The 16,834-nt window shown below is 47.4% G+C and overlaps 1 protein-coding gene across 13 annotated transcripts in view; it reads right to left on the bottom strand.

Annotated features, from left to right (window-relative positions):
* The window catches only part of AP4B1 (adaptor related protein complex 4 beta 1 subunit), a 22,415-nt gene extending 5,592 nt beyond the window's left edge, over positions 1-16,823 (bottom strand). For 4 of the 13 annotated variants that reach the window (XM_023757042.1, XM_023757039.1, XM_023757038.1 and 1 more), the window contains exons 1-11: positions 16,322-16,459; positions 16,027-16,183; positions 14,230-14,454; positions 12,755-12,885; positions 12,235-12,382; positions 11,190-11,686; positions 10,083-10,166; positions 9,047-9,150; positions 7,884-8,091; positions 6,301-6,582; positions 5,621-6,044 (exon numbers count right to left, since the gene is read on the bottom strand). In XM_023757042.1, the coding sequence (XP_023612810.1) occupies positions 5,621-6,044; positions 6,301-6,582; positions 7,884-8,091; positions 9,047-9,150; positions 10,083-10,166; positions 11,190-11,686; positions 12,235-12,382; positions 12,755-12,885; positions 14,230-14,454; positions 16,027-16,139 (2,216 nt within the window). In that variant the 5' untranslated portion in view covers positions 16,140-16,183; positions 16,322-16,459. Of the gene's footprint in view, positions 1-714; positions 855-5,545; positions 6,045-6,300; positions 6,583-7,883; positions 8,092-9,046; positions 9,151-10,082; positions 10,167-11,189; positions 11,687-12,234; positions 12,383-12,754; positions 12,991-14,229; positions 14,455-14,662; positions 14,820-14,877; positions 15,134-15,620; positions 15,807-16,026; positions 16,184-16,321; positions 16,502-16,749 lie in introns of those variants that run through there. The other 9 variants (XM_023757041.1, XR_002830153.1, XM_023757037.1 and 6 more) reach the window with 9 other exon arrangements.
* Between the last annotated feature and the right edge of the window lie 11 nt (positions 16,824-16,834).

Here is a 16,834-nt window from a genome sequence, read left to right as displayed (position 1 = left end):
AAGGGAGAGAGATAGAGAGTTAGAAACATCAATGAGAGAGAAACATCAATCAGCCACCTCCTGCACATCTCCCACTGGGGATGTGCCCGCAACCCAGGTACATGCCCTTGACCGGTACAACATACTTTTAAAATAATATACAAAACAAAAAATGTGTAAAATAGCTTGCCTAAGGTAAGTGGTAGAACAGAAACCAAGTCTCAAATAGTAAACCTTTTCCCACCTTCCTCATTTCACTACTGATATGCTTATGGGCAAATGCCATTTGTGGTCTCTAATCCTATATAATAAAAGGCTAATATGCAAATTGTCCCCTCGACCGGGAGTTCAACCAGGGGATGGAGCTGGCCAGCCAACCGGCCAACCGCCTGAGGCCCCTCCCCCCAGCTGACCCCGCCCAATTGGCCCCACCCCCACCCTAATCGGGGTAGGCTGGCCGGACCGCACCCATGCACAAATTTGTGTACTGGGCCTCTAGTCTTCTATCATGAATATTGTGAGGCTATAAAAGCAGAGTATACACTCTCCTGGGCAATGTGAAATCAACCTTCTTCTTTTTTTAATTTCTTTTTGGGCCTCTGAAATCATCCCCACACCCCACCCCCAGCCCACATACCTTTTACTCTTGCATTTCTAATACTGGACTCCTAATTAATACTGAAAAATGAAGCCAGGTTTTTTTCACTATCACTTGCTTTTTTTTGCCACTTTGACCACAATTTACATTGTTCTCCCGAAAGCCTCTTCTCATTATATCATTTCACTGGCTCAAAGTCCAGGATCTTGTTATGTGCACATAACAGGTCCACACGTGGATGAGAATCCTTGGATACAATTCCTCTCAAGGTGGAAACCTACAACGAAGAAAATAAGTTATTTGTCTTCCCCAAACACCCAATATATGAGCAAGGGATAGAAAAAGAATAACAGAACTCCCATTCAGAAGGGAGGGTGGAGTGGAGGCATATAACAATCACTGGTCCACAGCAATAAAATTATGGTCAGAAACTATGTAGATTGCCTCTGCCATGTTCCAAAGCAGCATTGTCATTATATGTGTTACATTCTATTTACCAACTAAGACAGACATTTGAAGACCATTTTTTCTAAAAAGTACAGGAGCAACTACCCCCTCTAGTTTTTTAAAATAAACATCTAACATCATCAAACCATATGTCTGCAGAGGCTTCTGGGGGAAGAAATATTAAATAACTACATGATATGCATGGTTTAGTGGTTTTGCTTATAAATTAGTAAAACCAGGCTACAGTTCCATCAGCGCTTCATTGAGACATCTTAAAATTACACTTTTCAAAAGCAACAGTTTCATATTCTACTGTGCCCCTTACACGACAAAAAAGCAACCAATAGTTGGGATTCCTTCAGTAACATTTACTCAGTTGCTGAGCCATACCTAATTTTCTTTTTAAAAAATCTTTATTGTTGAGAGTATTACAGATGTCCTTCCCCACCCCCATTGCCCTCTCCACCCAGTTCCTGCCCCACCCCAGGGCTTCACCACCCTACTGTGTCCATAGATCTTTGGTTAATCTCTTCCCATCCTCTCCTCCCCTCTTCCCTCTGAGATTCGTCAGTCTGTTCCATACTTCCATGCCTCTGATTGTTTTATTCACCAGTTTATTTAATTAGATTTCTTGTTTGCTTATTTTGATTTTTAGATTCCATTGTTGATAGATATGTATTTGTTGCCATTTTATTGTTCATATTTTTAATCTCTCCTCCTCCTCCTTCTTCAATAATATCCTTCAACATTTCATATAATACTAGTTTGGTGGTGATGAACTCCTTTAGCTTTTTCTTGTTTGTGAAGCTCTTTATCTGACCCTCAATTCTAAATGAGAGCTTGGCTGGATAGAGTAATCTTGGTTGAAGGTCCTTACTATTCATCACTTTGAATATTTCTTGCCACTCCCTTTTGGCCTGTGAAGTTTCTGTTGAGAAATCAGCTGATAGTTGTATGGGCGCTCCCTGGTAGGTAACTAACTTCTTTTTTCTTGCTGCTTTTAAGATTCTCGCTTTGTAACCCTTGGCATTTTAATTATGATATGTCTTGGTGTGGGCCTCTTTGGGCTCCTTTTGTTTGGGACTCTTCTGTGCTTCCTGGACTTGTAAGTCTATTTCTTTCACCAAGTAGGTAAAGTTTTCTGTCATTATTTCAGATAGGTTTTCAATATCTTGCTCTCTCTCTTCTGGCGACCCCATAATGCGAATGTTGGTATGCCTGAAGTTGTCCCAGAGGCTCCTTACACCTTCTTCATATTTTTGGATTCTATTTGCTCTTCTGATTGGGTGTTTTTTGCTTCCTCATATTAAAAAACATTGATTTCTCAGAATCCTCTACTCTACTGCTGAATCCTTGTAAATTGCTATTTAAGTTAGTGTAAGCTTAATTTCTGACTGGAACTTTTTCATGTCTTTGACATTCTCACTAAGATCCTTGAAAGTCTCATCAAGATCCTTGAGTAACCTTCTAACCATAGTTTTGAACTCTGTATCCAGTAGTTTACTTGCTTCCTTTTCTTTCATTTGTGACATGTTTGTCTCTGCATTTTGGCTGCTTCCTTGTTTAGGCATGCCCGTGTGGGCTGTGTACACGGTCTTATAGTTGAGCCTTGATTGCTGTTGGTGTCAGTGGGAGGAATTGACCTCCAGGCCAATTGGCTGTGAGGACCAGCTGCGACTACAGTGGGGGAATACTGCTGTGCAAGAGGTGAGGCCCAGCTGTGAAGTAAGGCAAACTGGTGTTAGTGCTGGGCCTTGGGCCTTTTATTGATGGGTTTGAAGCATGCTGTCACCAGCGGTAGTCTGTCTGAGAGATTTTAGCAAAGTTTGAGGCCTGAGCCAAAACAAGCCATTCACATAGAAAAGCTGTTGCAAATGGCTTGGGTGGGGCTGTAGATTGGACAGGGTGGGGTCTCAGGGAATCCCCAGGGTGAAGCAAACAGTGTGGGCAGGCTGAGTCTCAGCTATGGATCCCAGTCAGCCTGTGACAGGGGAGGTCCCAGCACAGGAACAATGACCCTTTTGAGCACCCGTCCGGTGGAAAGCCACTCCTGAGTTCCTGCCCCAATTCCAGACAGTCCAGTTCCTCCCCATATGTGTCTGGGTCCCCAAGAGCCACTCAAGTGCTGGAGCTCAGAGGCATCAAGTCCAAGTATATTTGTGCGCTGGCCCTTTAAAAGGAACAGCTGCATCTCCAGCAGCCTCTGTATGTCTGTCACAATCCCTGCTGGTGTTTACAGCCTGTAGTTATGGTGATTTCTCTTCCCAGCTCTGGAACCCTGGGCTGGGGGTCTGGTGTGGGGCTGAGACCCCTTGTTCCTCAGGGGCAGCCTCTGCAGAGACCATCTCCCTCCCAATTAAAAAAGCAGCACATGCCCAGCTAGCATGGCTCAGTGGTTGAGCACTGACCTCTGAACCAGGAGGTCATAGTTCAATTCCCAGTCAGGGCACATGTCCGGGTTGTGGGCTTGATCCCCAATAGGGAGCGTGCAGGAGGCAGGCGATCAATGTTTCTCTCTCATCATTGATATTTCTCTCTTTCTCCCCTCTCATTTCCTGAGATCAATAAAAATATATTTTTAAAATATCAGTTTGTAACCTTTTTTCCCCAGAAGTTAATGGCATCGAGGGGAGTTGCTTCACTGGCCCAGGACAGTTCTAGAGGTTTGTACATGCTTTGAGCTCCTTGGCTGTGAGATGAATGGATGTGCCGAATCCCTGAGCCCGAAGGACACCACCATCCCCAAAAGCAGAGCACGGCCTCCAGCATCGACAGGACCTGGAGCCTGAGTTCCTTCAGCTGGTATCCCTCTATGCGTGGCTGAAAAGGCGGGGCGAATTCAATGCCTGGACTGCTGAGAGGAACTCTGCCTTCGAGTGCTGGGCTCCTAGAAGCGAGTGACAGTCATCATCATGCAGGGGGCCCGAAATGTTGGCCACATCCCGAGTGTGGCAGCCTACAAGGTGGCCCACAGTGATGAGTGTGTGAACAGGACTGAGTACAGGAACCAGGGGCTGTAGACGGCAAGGTCTTCCCAGGCAACTAGGACAATAATTCCCACAAGAACATTTGAGATGCCCTTCTTGGCTTGCTTTTTGCGCATCCTGCCCATAGCCTGGCACAACCGAATCACTCTGCATGTTAGTAGGCCCCGCTAAAGTGACCAGGGCAGCCATGGGACACCTGCCCCTTCCCTGGTCCTCCTGACCTTCTGCCTCCTCCACCAACCCCCTTCCTGATTATAGTGACCGGGGTGGGAGGGGCATGGGTTGGGTTCAGTTACCTCTACCTCTCTCCATCCTCCTCACCCCTCACCTCCCACATGCCCCACCTCCCACCTCTCCCTGGTGCCCAGCACTCATTCCATCCCATTTTCTTAGGCGTGTGGGAGCTGAATAGGTCTGGATGGTCAGGGAAGAGCCAAGTTGGAGGTGTAGGTTACTGGCACTTTTCCAGACCCCCAATTCCAGCCTGTGTGTCCTCCAGAGGCCGCCCCCCACGCCCCATGTTCCCATGGCCCTGGAGGAAGGCCCTGAGGCGCCAGGCTGGAGATAAGTCTCCTGACCCTCAGCCCTGAGGCATGATGCTGCCACTGCCACAGCTGCCACTTAGACCTCTGATACTCCCCCTTATCTCCCTGGAGACCCCTCTTGACACTTGTGAGACAGCCTAGAAAGAGACAGAGGGAGTGGGATGGGTCTGTGGAGACTGGAGGATGTGGGTGGACATGGGAGGCCCTGAGTGCTGGCTCTTCACTGGAGAATGCACAGGCAGCTTCCAAAATATATTTATATCACTTAAAAAAAAAAAAAGGTGAGGCAGAATGACAAGACAGCAGTAACAATAGTACTGCTATAGCAATAACAATAGCAAATGTACTCACTGCTTTTACAGTGTGAAGGAGACCCTTCCTGAAGGCAGTGAGGGCCACGGGGAAGTTTTCTGTGACGCTCACAGAACTTTCACCCAGTCTATCTTTCATGGTCTGAACACTGATAGACTAGGTGTCACTTAAATAAAGATCTGAGGTGAGAAAATGTTCTAGGCAAAAAATAAAAGCAGGTGTCAAAGCAGAGGTGAGAGAGCCTGGTGTATTCAGGGAACTGCAAGTGGCTCGCTTTGCCAACATAGAGGGTGCTTGGGGAGTGGTGAGACATGACACAGAAGACGTTGAACTCTGGCCTAAGAAGCACGATTAGAAATATGAGAATAGTCAGAAATTTCCTGCAATAATCCAGAAGAGAAAATGATGCCCACCAATGATGACTCCAGTTTCCACACACATCAGGCCCCTTTAATTAGTAAAACACCCTTAAACTGGGTAGAAAAGAATCCACACCCTATCCTGACTCCCATTCCTATCCCCTCACCACCACTACCCTTTACAACAGCACCTGGAAAAATGGGGTCATTCAACAGCAAGTCTGAGAGGAATAATTTGATGGTCTTTGGACAAAAACATAACAATCCTGATTCCTAGATTTCCCAATCCCCTTCGCATTTGATATTCTCTGGACTTACAGCATCTGCAATAAGAAAAATCAAGGAACTCTGAGAGCTTCTCCTCTCACTCAGGACAGGTAGCAGAACTCTTACGGTTTTATGTCTCCAATTGTTCCAATCACAGTTTCTAACACAGAAATGAAACTGCTCAGTGTCTCCGTCCTCGCCTCACTCTGTTTCACGGAGATCTGCATCTCTAAGTTCTCAGGCTCCAACAGCAGCTCTGTTAAGAACAGACAACCGGTATCGTCCTGAGCACTGAGGTAGGCTTTCCATGGCTGAGCCCCAGCCCTGCTCACTGCGATGGTCTGGATGTTCACCACTTGCAGGGCCATCTGGAGGGTGTCTGGGTGGACTGCTCCCTGCCAAGGGACCACCTGCTGATGAGCAACTTGGAGGCTAAGCCAAGTTTTCTCAAAATACTCAGCAGTAAGCTGGAGATTGGGGACTAGCATGAGGGCTCCAGAATCAGAGAGTTCTTGCACCCTCTCCTTGTCCTCTTCAGGAATCAGGGGTCCTAAAAGAATCATAGAACTTGTGTTAAGAGATGTTCTTAAATCTATAGAAACTACATTTTTCTTTACACCCAGATTTCCAAAAGTATACAATGTGACTTTTATCTTTGGATAAATGCCTAACAGAGCCCATGATGAACTTCTTTCTTGCTCACAAGTTCAGGCAACAGTCTGAGATTTAGGGTATTCTACTTTCTACTAGTCATTGCTAAAGATAACAATGTTTTGTGACAAGACATAAAGCAAGGACTATTTTACCTGATGCGGCCAAGGATGCAGTGTTGGGAAGCTCTAGGCCACGACGCTCTGCCCCCTGGCATTTAGAGATGGTTGCCCAGCGGGCTTTGCCATATACTGGCACCAGCGTGTTGAAGTCCAAGGCCCAGCTATTCACAGGTCTTTCTGCCTGATCCTCCAAAAGTCCAAGAGAAGGGTCAGATTTAGGGCTACATAGGATCCGCTTAACTTCATCAATGCCAGCTAAGAGGAGGCGATAATAGAAGAGACCACGGTCCCGAACTGCCATATCCTTTTCTTCCTCTGAGGAAAAACAACAGATGAGTTCATTAACAACAAAAACACTCCCATGCCATGTCCAGGTGAGGGTGGCCATTGAGTTTTTCAGAGCTGGTGTCACCTTGTCCATAGCCTCTGTCCACACTGCCTGGAATGGGTTGGTAGAGAGCTCCAGGTATGGGGTCTCCCTCAGTTACCTTCTGCCCCTCTCTATCTCTTTCACTCTTGTGGGAACCTCTATTGCTTATGAAGATTAAGGGTATTATTTCTTTTTTTTTTTTATAATATATTTTATTGATTTTTTACAGAGAGGAAGGGAGAGAGATAGAGAGTTAGAAACATCGATGAGAGAGAAACATCGACCAGCTGCCCCCTGCACATCTCCTACTGGGGATGTGCCCGCAACCCAGGTACATGCCCTTGACCGGAATCGAACCTGGGACCTTTCAGTCCGCAGGCCGACGCTCTATCCACTGAGCCAAACCGGTTTTGGCAAGGGTATTATTTCTTAAAGAAGTAGAAAGTTTAATTAGAAATCCACAGCCTGGAAAGAAATGTTTCCTATCAACATAAGCAAAACACAGCACACGTTAAATCTTAAGTGGTTCCTTCTCTAGAGCTGCTTTCCCATGACTTTCCAAACATCAGGCTATTGAGGGGCTTCAGGTGTAACACTCTGGAAGTTGAGCAAAGCTGGGTGGACAGGAGGAGAGCCCAGGGAGTAGGAGCAGAAATGAATGGCTGTGGTGCTTTAGGTTTCCAGAGGAGGGGCAGAGAAAGGTGGTCTCCAGGTCTGCGGTGGTGCTGCCTATGTGTGCATGTAGGTGAGAGTGTGTAGAAGATGGGTGAGTGCAGCACACAGGAACTCATGCAAGAGCAGATTTCAAAGTCTTGGCAAAGAAACAAGCCCACATTAGAGATCTATTTTTATACTTTTAAGAAAAGGGGTGTGGGAGACAGCTGAGGTCCATCACCTTTTTTTCCCCCTCCTCCTCACTCCCATAGATTGTCAGCTGTAAGTGAAACTTTTAGTGGAAAAGAGGGGAGCCCTGGGCGAGGAGTCCCCATAAACATGTACTATAATTCTTTGTATATAGAAAAAGATTACTGTAAAGTTTAACTTTACTCTTAAAACAAAACAACACAAAAAACACACTCTCCTTCTATCTCTGTGCCAACCAAAACAGGGGGAAAAAATAAAGGACAGAAACTCTAGAAAAGATTAACATTTTCTTCTTGGGTCCCAGACATGATTCACAAACCAGGAAAACTGTGGGGATTTGCTATGGATCATGGCAAGCCCTCATCCCATCTGGAGAACCCACCTATGCAGTAGTGCAGCAAGCGGCCCAGCATGTCCTGGCACTCAGCGGGCCGGGAGAGGAAAAGGCGCAGCAGCGCCGTGAGGAGCTCCATCTTAACAGCTGGAAATGTCTCTGACTTCACGTTCTCTACGAAGTCTTCCAACACGTAAGGAGCATTGGGAATTCTTTCCCCATGGACACCGAGTAGCCAAATGAGCGCCTGCTTCCCCTGGGGAACAAGGGAGTAAGAACAGGTGCTCAACCTCTGGTTGTCTGAAACACTGGAGACAGTACAGTTACAGGTTTTGTTTTCCCACTAGTGTCAGCAGAAAAGGTGTCATCTTTCATTTTTATTTATTTATTGAGTTTAGAGAGGGAGAGGGAGAGTGAGAGGGGGGAGAGAGAGAGAGAGAGAGAAACACCAATTTATATATTCACTGGTTGCTTCTTATATGAGCCCTGAATCGCGATCAAACCCACAACCCTGGGGTATCAGGACAACAATCTAACCAACTGAGCTACTCAGCCAGGGTGGTGTAAAATCTTTTATTTATTTCAACTTGCACTGTATCAATCCTCCTCCTCTACTTTCTATAACTAATAGGAATTAAATTCTACTGCACAAAAGGAGACTCAAGCCTCTTATGGCCTATGGTGATGAAGCAACAAGGCTTCCTCAGCTCTGGGGCCTCTGCCCCAATTAGGGGTTTAACGTTTCAGTGAAAGTTACTGAAAATTTTCTCTAAATTACTTCGTGGTTCTGAGGTAATCATGGGGATTAACCTGTAGCACACATCAGAGTCATATGTGAGGCTTCGTAAAAAGGTATGTGGCTGGGTCCTCACTCCTGGCACATTTAAGTCAGTAGAAGTGGGTGAAGCCCGAATATTTGTAAAAATTCCACAAATGATTCTGACATTCATTCCAGCTGAAAACTCCATGGTCTAAATTTGACTCAAAACTGTTCAAGAGAACAGTGATATAAAGTATCTGTAATAAAAACCATAGGTAATAAAACGTAATGTTTTTTATCATTTACATCCCACCTGCACCTAAAACAGAATCTGAGGCGGCCATCAATTCTAAGAATATCAGACACTGGGCAGAAGGAATAGATTCCATTTCAGAGGTCAGGGTCCCACCCATCGCCCTCTGCCGAGAAGTAAAGGAGAATTACAGTCTACCTCGCTGTCCTGAATGTTCTCCTCACAGCCGGGCAGGGCCTGGCACACAGCTTCCGTACACTGAGGACACAGCCACACCAGGTCTCGGAAAGTCTGCACCACCACTACAACACAGCTCAGGGCACACAAGCACAGGATTAGAGCCTCCATGCAGGAAGGGACCGTAAGAAAAGTCCTATGTTCAGACTAGATTCTAAGTGAATTTCTTTAATGGATGTTGAAGGGTTGGTCAATGATTATCTGAGAGATGTCTGATGTGGGCAATAATTTTTTAAAATATTTTATTTATTTGAGAGAGAGGAAGGAGGAGGGAGAGACAGAAAGAAACATCTATGAGAGAGAACCATCAATCGCCTGCCTCCTACATGCTCCTTACTGGGGATCAAGCCCAAAACCCAGGTATGTGCCCTGACTGGAATCAACCAGCGACCTCTTGGTGCATGGAATGATGCTCAACCAAACTGGGCGTAGGCAGTTTCTTAAGTGAATGTTGCTCTTATGAGAGTGCTTTGGGGATAAATGAGCTAATGGATGTGAAAGCACTTGGTAAAATGCAAATGTGGGGTAATGTTGTTGAGTGATACTCTGCAGACAGTACAAATGGAGCCCCCAGGGCTGGGACTATGGTGAGCCAAGCAAGGTGTATAATTTAGGAAGACACACAGGGTTAGCCCACGCATGAACCTGAGAATGAGTGACTCTCAAAATTTTTGCATCCTAGGCACTTTGCTTGCCTCAGCTGAGTTCCAGCCCTAGAAGCCACCGCTTACATTATGCTGCCATTGCAAAAAGAGAAGTAAAGGTGGGGACATACAAGTGAGGTCCTCCTAAACACCATTCATTGTCCACAGCACAGCTTGCAGACTCATGGCCACCTGAAGACTACTGTGTTACATCTATAGATACTACGTTTGTCTGATGGCAAAAGTGATGATGCAAAATAAAAGGCTAAACATCTATGTCATTCAACAATATTTTTTGAGCAACTACTCTAAGCCAGGCAAGTGACAAAAAGTCCTAGAAAGGTAGCCATTACCTGTGGTAATGTGCTCTTGTCGAAGCTCCAGCAACTCTGTTAGAATCTGCACACACTGATCTGTGTAGGTCCTGGCAATACCACCTGCAAAGGAGGGAAAAGCAGAGGAAATTGTTAAGTCAAATACTAGCGTCTCGTTCTAACATAATTTCCCACCAGCCAAAGACAACTAGAGATACCTAGAAACGATGAAATATGAATCTAAGTTTGTTATAAAGGGAAAGTTGGTAAAAATGAATCCATTGTTTGTTTGTTTTTCACAGACCAGTAAAAAACTGAAAGTTCACAGAAAAAGAATTGTCCACTGACCAAGGTTGAAAACTTTGGAAACAAAGGTATTTATCTGGCAACCAGATAGGAGGCAGCAGCTCTTGCTGAAATATACATGCACAGGAATGTTCCTGCTGGGAACACGTGGCAGCAGTGTCCTAACTGCAGGATTTCCACTCTCCTAGTTCCCTGTCTCTGCCCCTAAAAACAGCCGCACTTCATTCTATGTAGGAGGGTTCCTTCCCCTCCTCCACTTGAAGCCCTCCAATACTTAGTTCCCCAGTCACTTTCATTTTGTGAGTTCTTCTTTTAAATTCCAGACAGACAAGTAGTATGAAAAGTTTGTAAATTTTAGGATTTACTCTGTGTTGGTCCATACTCGGCACTATACATAGCCCATAGTAGAAGCTCAATAAACAACTGGTGAACTGACACAGGACGTGGAGTCAGGAAAGCTGGGTTCCAGGTCCAGTTCAGGAACCCTATGACCTTTTGGGAAGTTAACCTGTTGGTGCCCGAGTTTCTTCCTTTTTAAAATGAAGCTAATAACACTGGCCACTTTTCCTGACTGCCTCACAAGACAGTGGTAAGATGATGAACAGGAAAGCATTTTGGATAGCAGACAACAAAAAGCAACATCAATTTTAAGTATTATAGTTTGAGTTACCTGTATACTCTATCCTGGAAGATAGAGCCAATAAAACCCTTCCTCCCTCATTTGTCATGAGTGACCCGATTCTCTGGTGCATGGTACTCTGTCTCTGAGGTGAGATGCCTTCCCTTTTGCTCTCTATGGTTCCACCGCTTTCTAGTTGGGTAACGTGGACAGACACCTACCTATGGCCAAGATGGCAGCCTGTGCAAAGTCAGCAGACACGTCAGTGCAGTACCCGCGCAGCTCCTCGAGCACCTGCTGCACGTTCTCGTCGTTCACCAGCTCACACAGCACCTCCACCTTCTGCAGCTTGATATAGTGGGGCTCCGAGTAGGAGCAAAAGAACTTTTTGTAGTGGCTGCTAAAGTGACCCGGCAAACTATGCAAGATCTGGCGCACGTGACAGAGGGCAGCAAAACAGAGCTCGCGGCTCTCCGAAGAGCAGGCAGCCAGTAGAGGTCCCTTCACTTGCATGAGCACATCCGTTTGCACGTGGGGGAACTTTTTTGCTAAGATCAGAAAGAGTTTGGCGGCTCCCATCACCACGCTTGGGCTACTGCTCTTGAGAAAGCTGTCCAACAGATTGAGAATGTCAAACAGCTCCTCCTCACTGCGGGGCTGGTAGCGGAGCAGGAAGTTCAGTACTTCAGCCTGGCCCCATTGGTCCAGTTTGGACATTCTATCCAAAAAAGGAAACAAAAGTGCTATTTTAGCAACAACATTAGGACTATTTGCATACTACTGCATGTCACCAGCCATCTGTTCATCATAACAAAGGGAGAATTCTTAAAAATAGGCTGTGCCGTAATCAAATTATTCTTTTTATGTACTACTTAAAGTTTACACAAAATAGTCTTTAAATTCTAATACGAGTTTACGGTACAAATGCACACTCATCTAAGGCCAAAGACATGATCATGATCACTTTACCCTCGATCCAGATCCTCTACCTTTTAAGACAGCATAAATGGCTTAGTCTGAGGGATGTGACTAAAAGGAGGACAGAACCCACAGGATGTTTCTGCCATCTCTCTATAGCACTAAAAGGAACTAAGGCAAATGAAAGAAATTCTCTCGATGAAATCTGGGGAAGTTAATAGCTATGATAAGCTTTCTTTTTTTCAAAATTAACTTTCTTTACTATTCCTTAACCCAACACATCGATAAGGTCCCACTAGGAGCAGATCTCGTCATAATTAAAAGAGCACCGAGGTGAGGCATCCACACCGATTTAAGAGATGGTGGGCGATGGGCTTATTGATGACAACACCTCCTTCCTGTTTCAGAATTTCCTCTAGAGACCTCAAGCAGTTCACCACCACAATTGGATCCTGGTCACGCAGCAAACTGTATAATTCATTTACCAGGGCACCATCTAGAAAAGAGAACAGAGACCTCAGATAAAGAAGAAAAGCTTCAGAGTCACAGGGATAAGGGAATAGAGCCCGAGTAATAGCTGTAAACAAAGCTGAACTTCTCTGCTACAAAAATCACAAAGGCAATACCAAGTCAGGGCCAAAAACTGCCATCTGCTGCATACCTAAGACAAAGGATTGCACCTGAGCCTCAAAGAAAGGATTCCTCTAATCTCAGAAAATATCAAGCCCTGCATCCTGCTTAAAGGGACATGCATAGAGTCAGGGTCACATTATTACTTTCTACAAAAGCTACATAATCTTTCCCAAAGTCATATATATAATGCAGGCACAAATACATATTGATTAGGATGGATCACACTGAAACTTACCCACTTCAGAGTCTCCATGAAGATTATGCATCTTGGCACAGCCAAGGACTGCCACCCTCCTGACGTAGGAAGCCTTATCCCGCAGACCGTTGAGAATAGGCTGTTGGATATACTCCTGTACACCAGGCATCCTAAGCAACACATCCTGGAATCAGCCAGATCCTGAAATCCTAGTTTTGATACAATTCAGCTCCTAGCAACTTAACGGACGGTTTAGTGGGTGTTTCAATGTCCATCTATCAGATCATGAATTGGAGAAAGCTGTTGTCAAACTAAAAAAGCCTATTTGACTTTATATTTGGAATAATGCTACACACAACTGTTTAGAAACCTTTAACCAAAACCAAGTTCACCTAGAGTGAGAATGAAAAACTCCCTCTAATGAACCCATCCTATCCTATACAATAAAAGGCTAATATACAAATCGACCAAACGGCGAACGACCGGTCGCTATGACACGCACTGACCACCAAGGGACAGACAATGCAGGAGCTGCCCCCTGGTGGTCAGTGTGCTCCCACAGGGGGAGCACCACTCAGCCAGAAGTGGGGCTCACAGCTGGCGAATGCAGTGGCGGTGGCGGGAGCCTCTCTTGCCTCCACAGAAGTGCTAAGGATGTCCAACTGATGGCTTAAGCCCACTCCCCCAGAACGCAGGCTGGGCTGAGGGGACGCGCGGCCCCCCCCCCCCGCACTGAGTGCATGATTTCCATGCACCGGGCCTCTAGTGTGATATAGTTTTCTAAGCTAAAGTGATGGCTGAACACTGTGACAACAGTGTTTTTCTCAGGATAAAGGAGCTCAAATAAATTGTCATCATTGAAAACCTACCCCTTGCCCTAGCTGGTTTGGCTCAGTGGATAGACCGTCAGCCTGCAGACTGAAGGGTCCTGGGTTCGATTCCAGTCAAGGGCACATGCCCACATTGCAGGCTCGATCCCCATTAGGGGGCATGTAGGAGGCAGCCGATCAATGATTCTCTCATAATTGATGTTTCTATCTCTCTCTCCCTCCCCCTTCCTCTCTGAAACCAATAAAAACAAACAAACAAACAAACAAAAAAGCCCTACCCCTTCATGGACATGAACAACAGCGTGGTGATTGCAGGGGGCGGGGGAGCAGATAAGGGAGATAGAAGAAGGCATAGAGGGGATAACTGGTGATGGAAAAAGTTAAATTAAATTTAAAAATGAAAAACCTACCCCTTGACCTCCTAAATCAGGAGTCCTCTAAAATATGTGCCCGCGCGGCCACATGCAAATACAAATATTGTATTTGTTCCCGTTTTGTTTTTTTACTTCAAAATAAGATATGTGCAGTGTGCATAGGAATTTGTTCATAGTTTTTTTTTTAAACTATAGTCCGGCCCTCCAACGGTCTGAGGGACAGTGAACTGGCCCCCTGTTTAAAAAGTTTGAGGACCCCTGTCCTAAATTCATCAGCCACTGAGAAACGAGCAAGCAAGAGGGTGCTCACCTGAGGCTGCACATGCTCCGCAGTGCCAGCCCTCGCACCATCGGGTTGGGGTCCGAACAGTCTTTGCACAGTGTGTTGATGGCCAGGAGAGCCAGATCTGGCTTCAGGGGAGCGTATGTGCACATGTAGAGATAAACCAACTTCTTCTGAACAATATCTACGGTGGCACTGGCCTTCACCATTTCCATGAAAACACCAGACATGTCCACGCCCTGAGTCATGTGCCTGAAACCAACACACACAGTAGGAAGAAGCAAAAACACGTTAATTCCCAACCTATAGTGAAGGGTTTTTTGGGGGGTTTTGTTTTTATACAGTGTCCTGGTTATCTAACTAGATTAGGATCTCTGCGAGGGAAGCAACCAGGTCCACCTTGTCTATTATGTCACCCAGGGGCCTGCAATAAACATTCCTCTATTTGTTCAACACTTACTGAATTCCGAATACATTCCAGTGAAATGCAGCCTTTACATCCCAGGGATATGATCTGGGGACATAATCTTGAAAAAGGAATGGTCTCAGATCTCTAGGAACTCAAGGTCTACTAAGGAACCAGACAAGAGCACCACTAATTACAGTACAACAGATAAGCACGATAACAGAAGACTAGGGACAGTGGGAATCCAGAGGTGAATGCGCAGGACTCACCAGGCAGGTGTGGTGGATAGGTAATGATACGTGCCATATGGCAGGTAGGCCTGAGCAACAATGGTACATTCTTTTGAGAGTCTGCAGGTAGTTGAGTTAGCCTGGCATTCCTTGGGTGCAATGATAAAACATTTGGACGTGCCCTGACCGGTTTGGCTGAGTGGATAGAGCGTCAGCCTTCAGACTGAAGGGTCCCAGGTTCGATGCTGGTCAAGGGTACATGCCCGGGTTATGGGCTCGATCCCCAATAGGGGGCATGCAGGAGGCAGCCAATCAATGATTCTCATTATTGATGTTTCTATTTCTCTCTCCCTCTCCCTTCCTTTCTGAAACCAATAATTATATATATATAATTTCGACGTGATTCTGTAGATCGCCGTTTCTCAAACTATGGTCTCCTGCAGGAATCAGATGGGATGTTTGTTAAAAATGCAGATTTCTGGGTTCCATCCCATCCTACTGAGATCAGAATGACTGGATTGGATGAAAATTTTATATTAAAATTTAAAAAGCACCCCAAGGGACTTTTGCATATACTAAAGTCTGTGACCCACGGTTTAGGCAAGACTTTTATACGTTCAAATTCGTACGCTGGAAAGATCTCTCTGCCTGCAACGAGGGGGCCAGGTGACCTGCTGGTACCTAGGCTACTGCAATTGCTTTGGCAATGAAACCGGGACAACAGCAATGCCCTTTTTTCTTTTTTTAAAGGATGGATATTCAGAACTATGAACCCGTCCGACCTGAGAAGTGAAGTGTCATCAAGACTGATTCCCACGCTTGGTCAGCGGGGCAGCAATGTTCACCAGCACACTCCTCCGTGGAAGAGCAGGTTTGGGAACTATTTTGCATGACTTTGAAGAAACATCCAGGCGGAAACGCCAAGCAAGCAGTTAGGACCTGTGGGTCTGAAGATAAAAAGGTCCGTCCTGGATGTGTGACAGGTAGGGAGTCAGCAGTTAAAGATCGATGACACCGCCCAGCTGAGTAAACGAGGTGGAAACTGAGCCTCGCGGGGGAGACGCCACGGCCTTAGCCTCCGGGGCGGCGGGAAGCCCCCGGCCCAGCCCACGCGGGAAAGCGCCTTCGCTCTGGCGGAGGCGGCCGCCCCGACGGGCTGCGCGGGGGCGCGAGGGCGCGGGCCGGTACCTAATCACGCGCTGGATGACGTTCCGGTAGCGCAGCCGGTCCGCCTGGACGTGAGGGTTACACAGAGCCTTCTTCAGCTCCTTCACCGCGTCCTCGGAGCCGAGGTACGGCATCTCCCCGCACGCGCCCGGGCGGCGCCCACGGCCCGACGGGGAACCTGCGCAAAGGAAGTGCCAGTGAGGGGACCACAGGCGGGACCCGCCGCAGCCAGGCCGCCGCCCCGCCGCCCCCGGCGAGCCGCCCACCCCCGCAGGCCCGGGGGTTCCTTCCCCCGGACTTTCCCGCCGGCTCGCACCGCTCGGAGTTCCAGCCCGGCAGGCCACAGGCCGCAGCCCCAGCCTCTCAGCGCCAGCCTTTCTGGCGCCTCCTCGCGGCCGCCGTCGCCCAGAGGTCCTAGCTCACGCTCGGCGGAAGTCCCGCCTCCTCCTCCAGAGGCCACGCCCAGCAGCTGCCACTCACCCTCTCCCCGGGAGCGCCGAGCGCCGCCTGGCCCAGACCTTAAAGCGCCCTTCCCCCAACCTCTCCCGGAGAGGGCGGCCGCGCTCGGTCCGGCGGGGCGGCGGCGGGCGCTCGGCAGTCGGCTACCTCGGCCTGTCCCGCCGGCAGCGCGCGCTTTGAGTGGGCTCCGCGCCGGCCCGGCCGGCTCCCGCGCGCGCGGGTGGGCCTGGCGCTCCGCCGAGCGCGGTCGCTGCCTTCTCTTTCCTGCCCACTCCGGTGACTTACTCCTCCCCGGGGCTGGCTTTGCCCCTCGGAGGTCCCCGGCCCCGCGCTCGCCCGGCGGGGACTGTTCTCGGGGCCGTTGTAGGAA

The sequence above is a fragment of the Myotis lucifugus genome, unplaced genomic scaffold (assembly GCF_000147115.1).
Source record: "Myotis lucifugus unplaced genomic scaffold, Myoluc2.0 scaffold_101, whole genome shotgun sequence".
Classification (NCBI taxonomy): domain Eukaryota; kingdom Metazoa; phylum Chordata; class Mammalia; order Chiroptera; family Vespertilionidae; genus Myotis; species Myotis lucifugus.
Note: the sequence above shows the minus strand (reverse complement) of the source record. Positions and strands in the feature narration are given on the sequence as shown.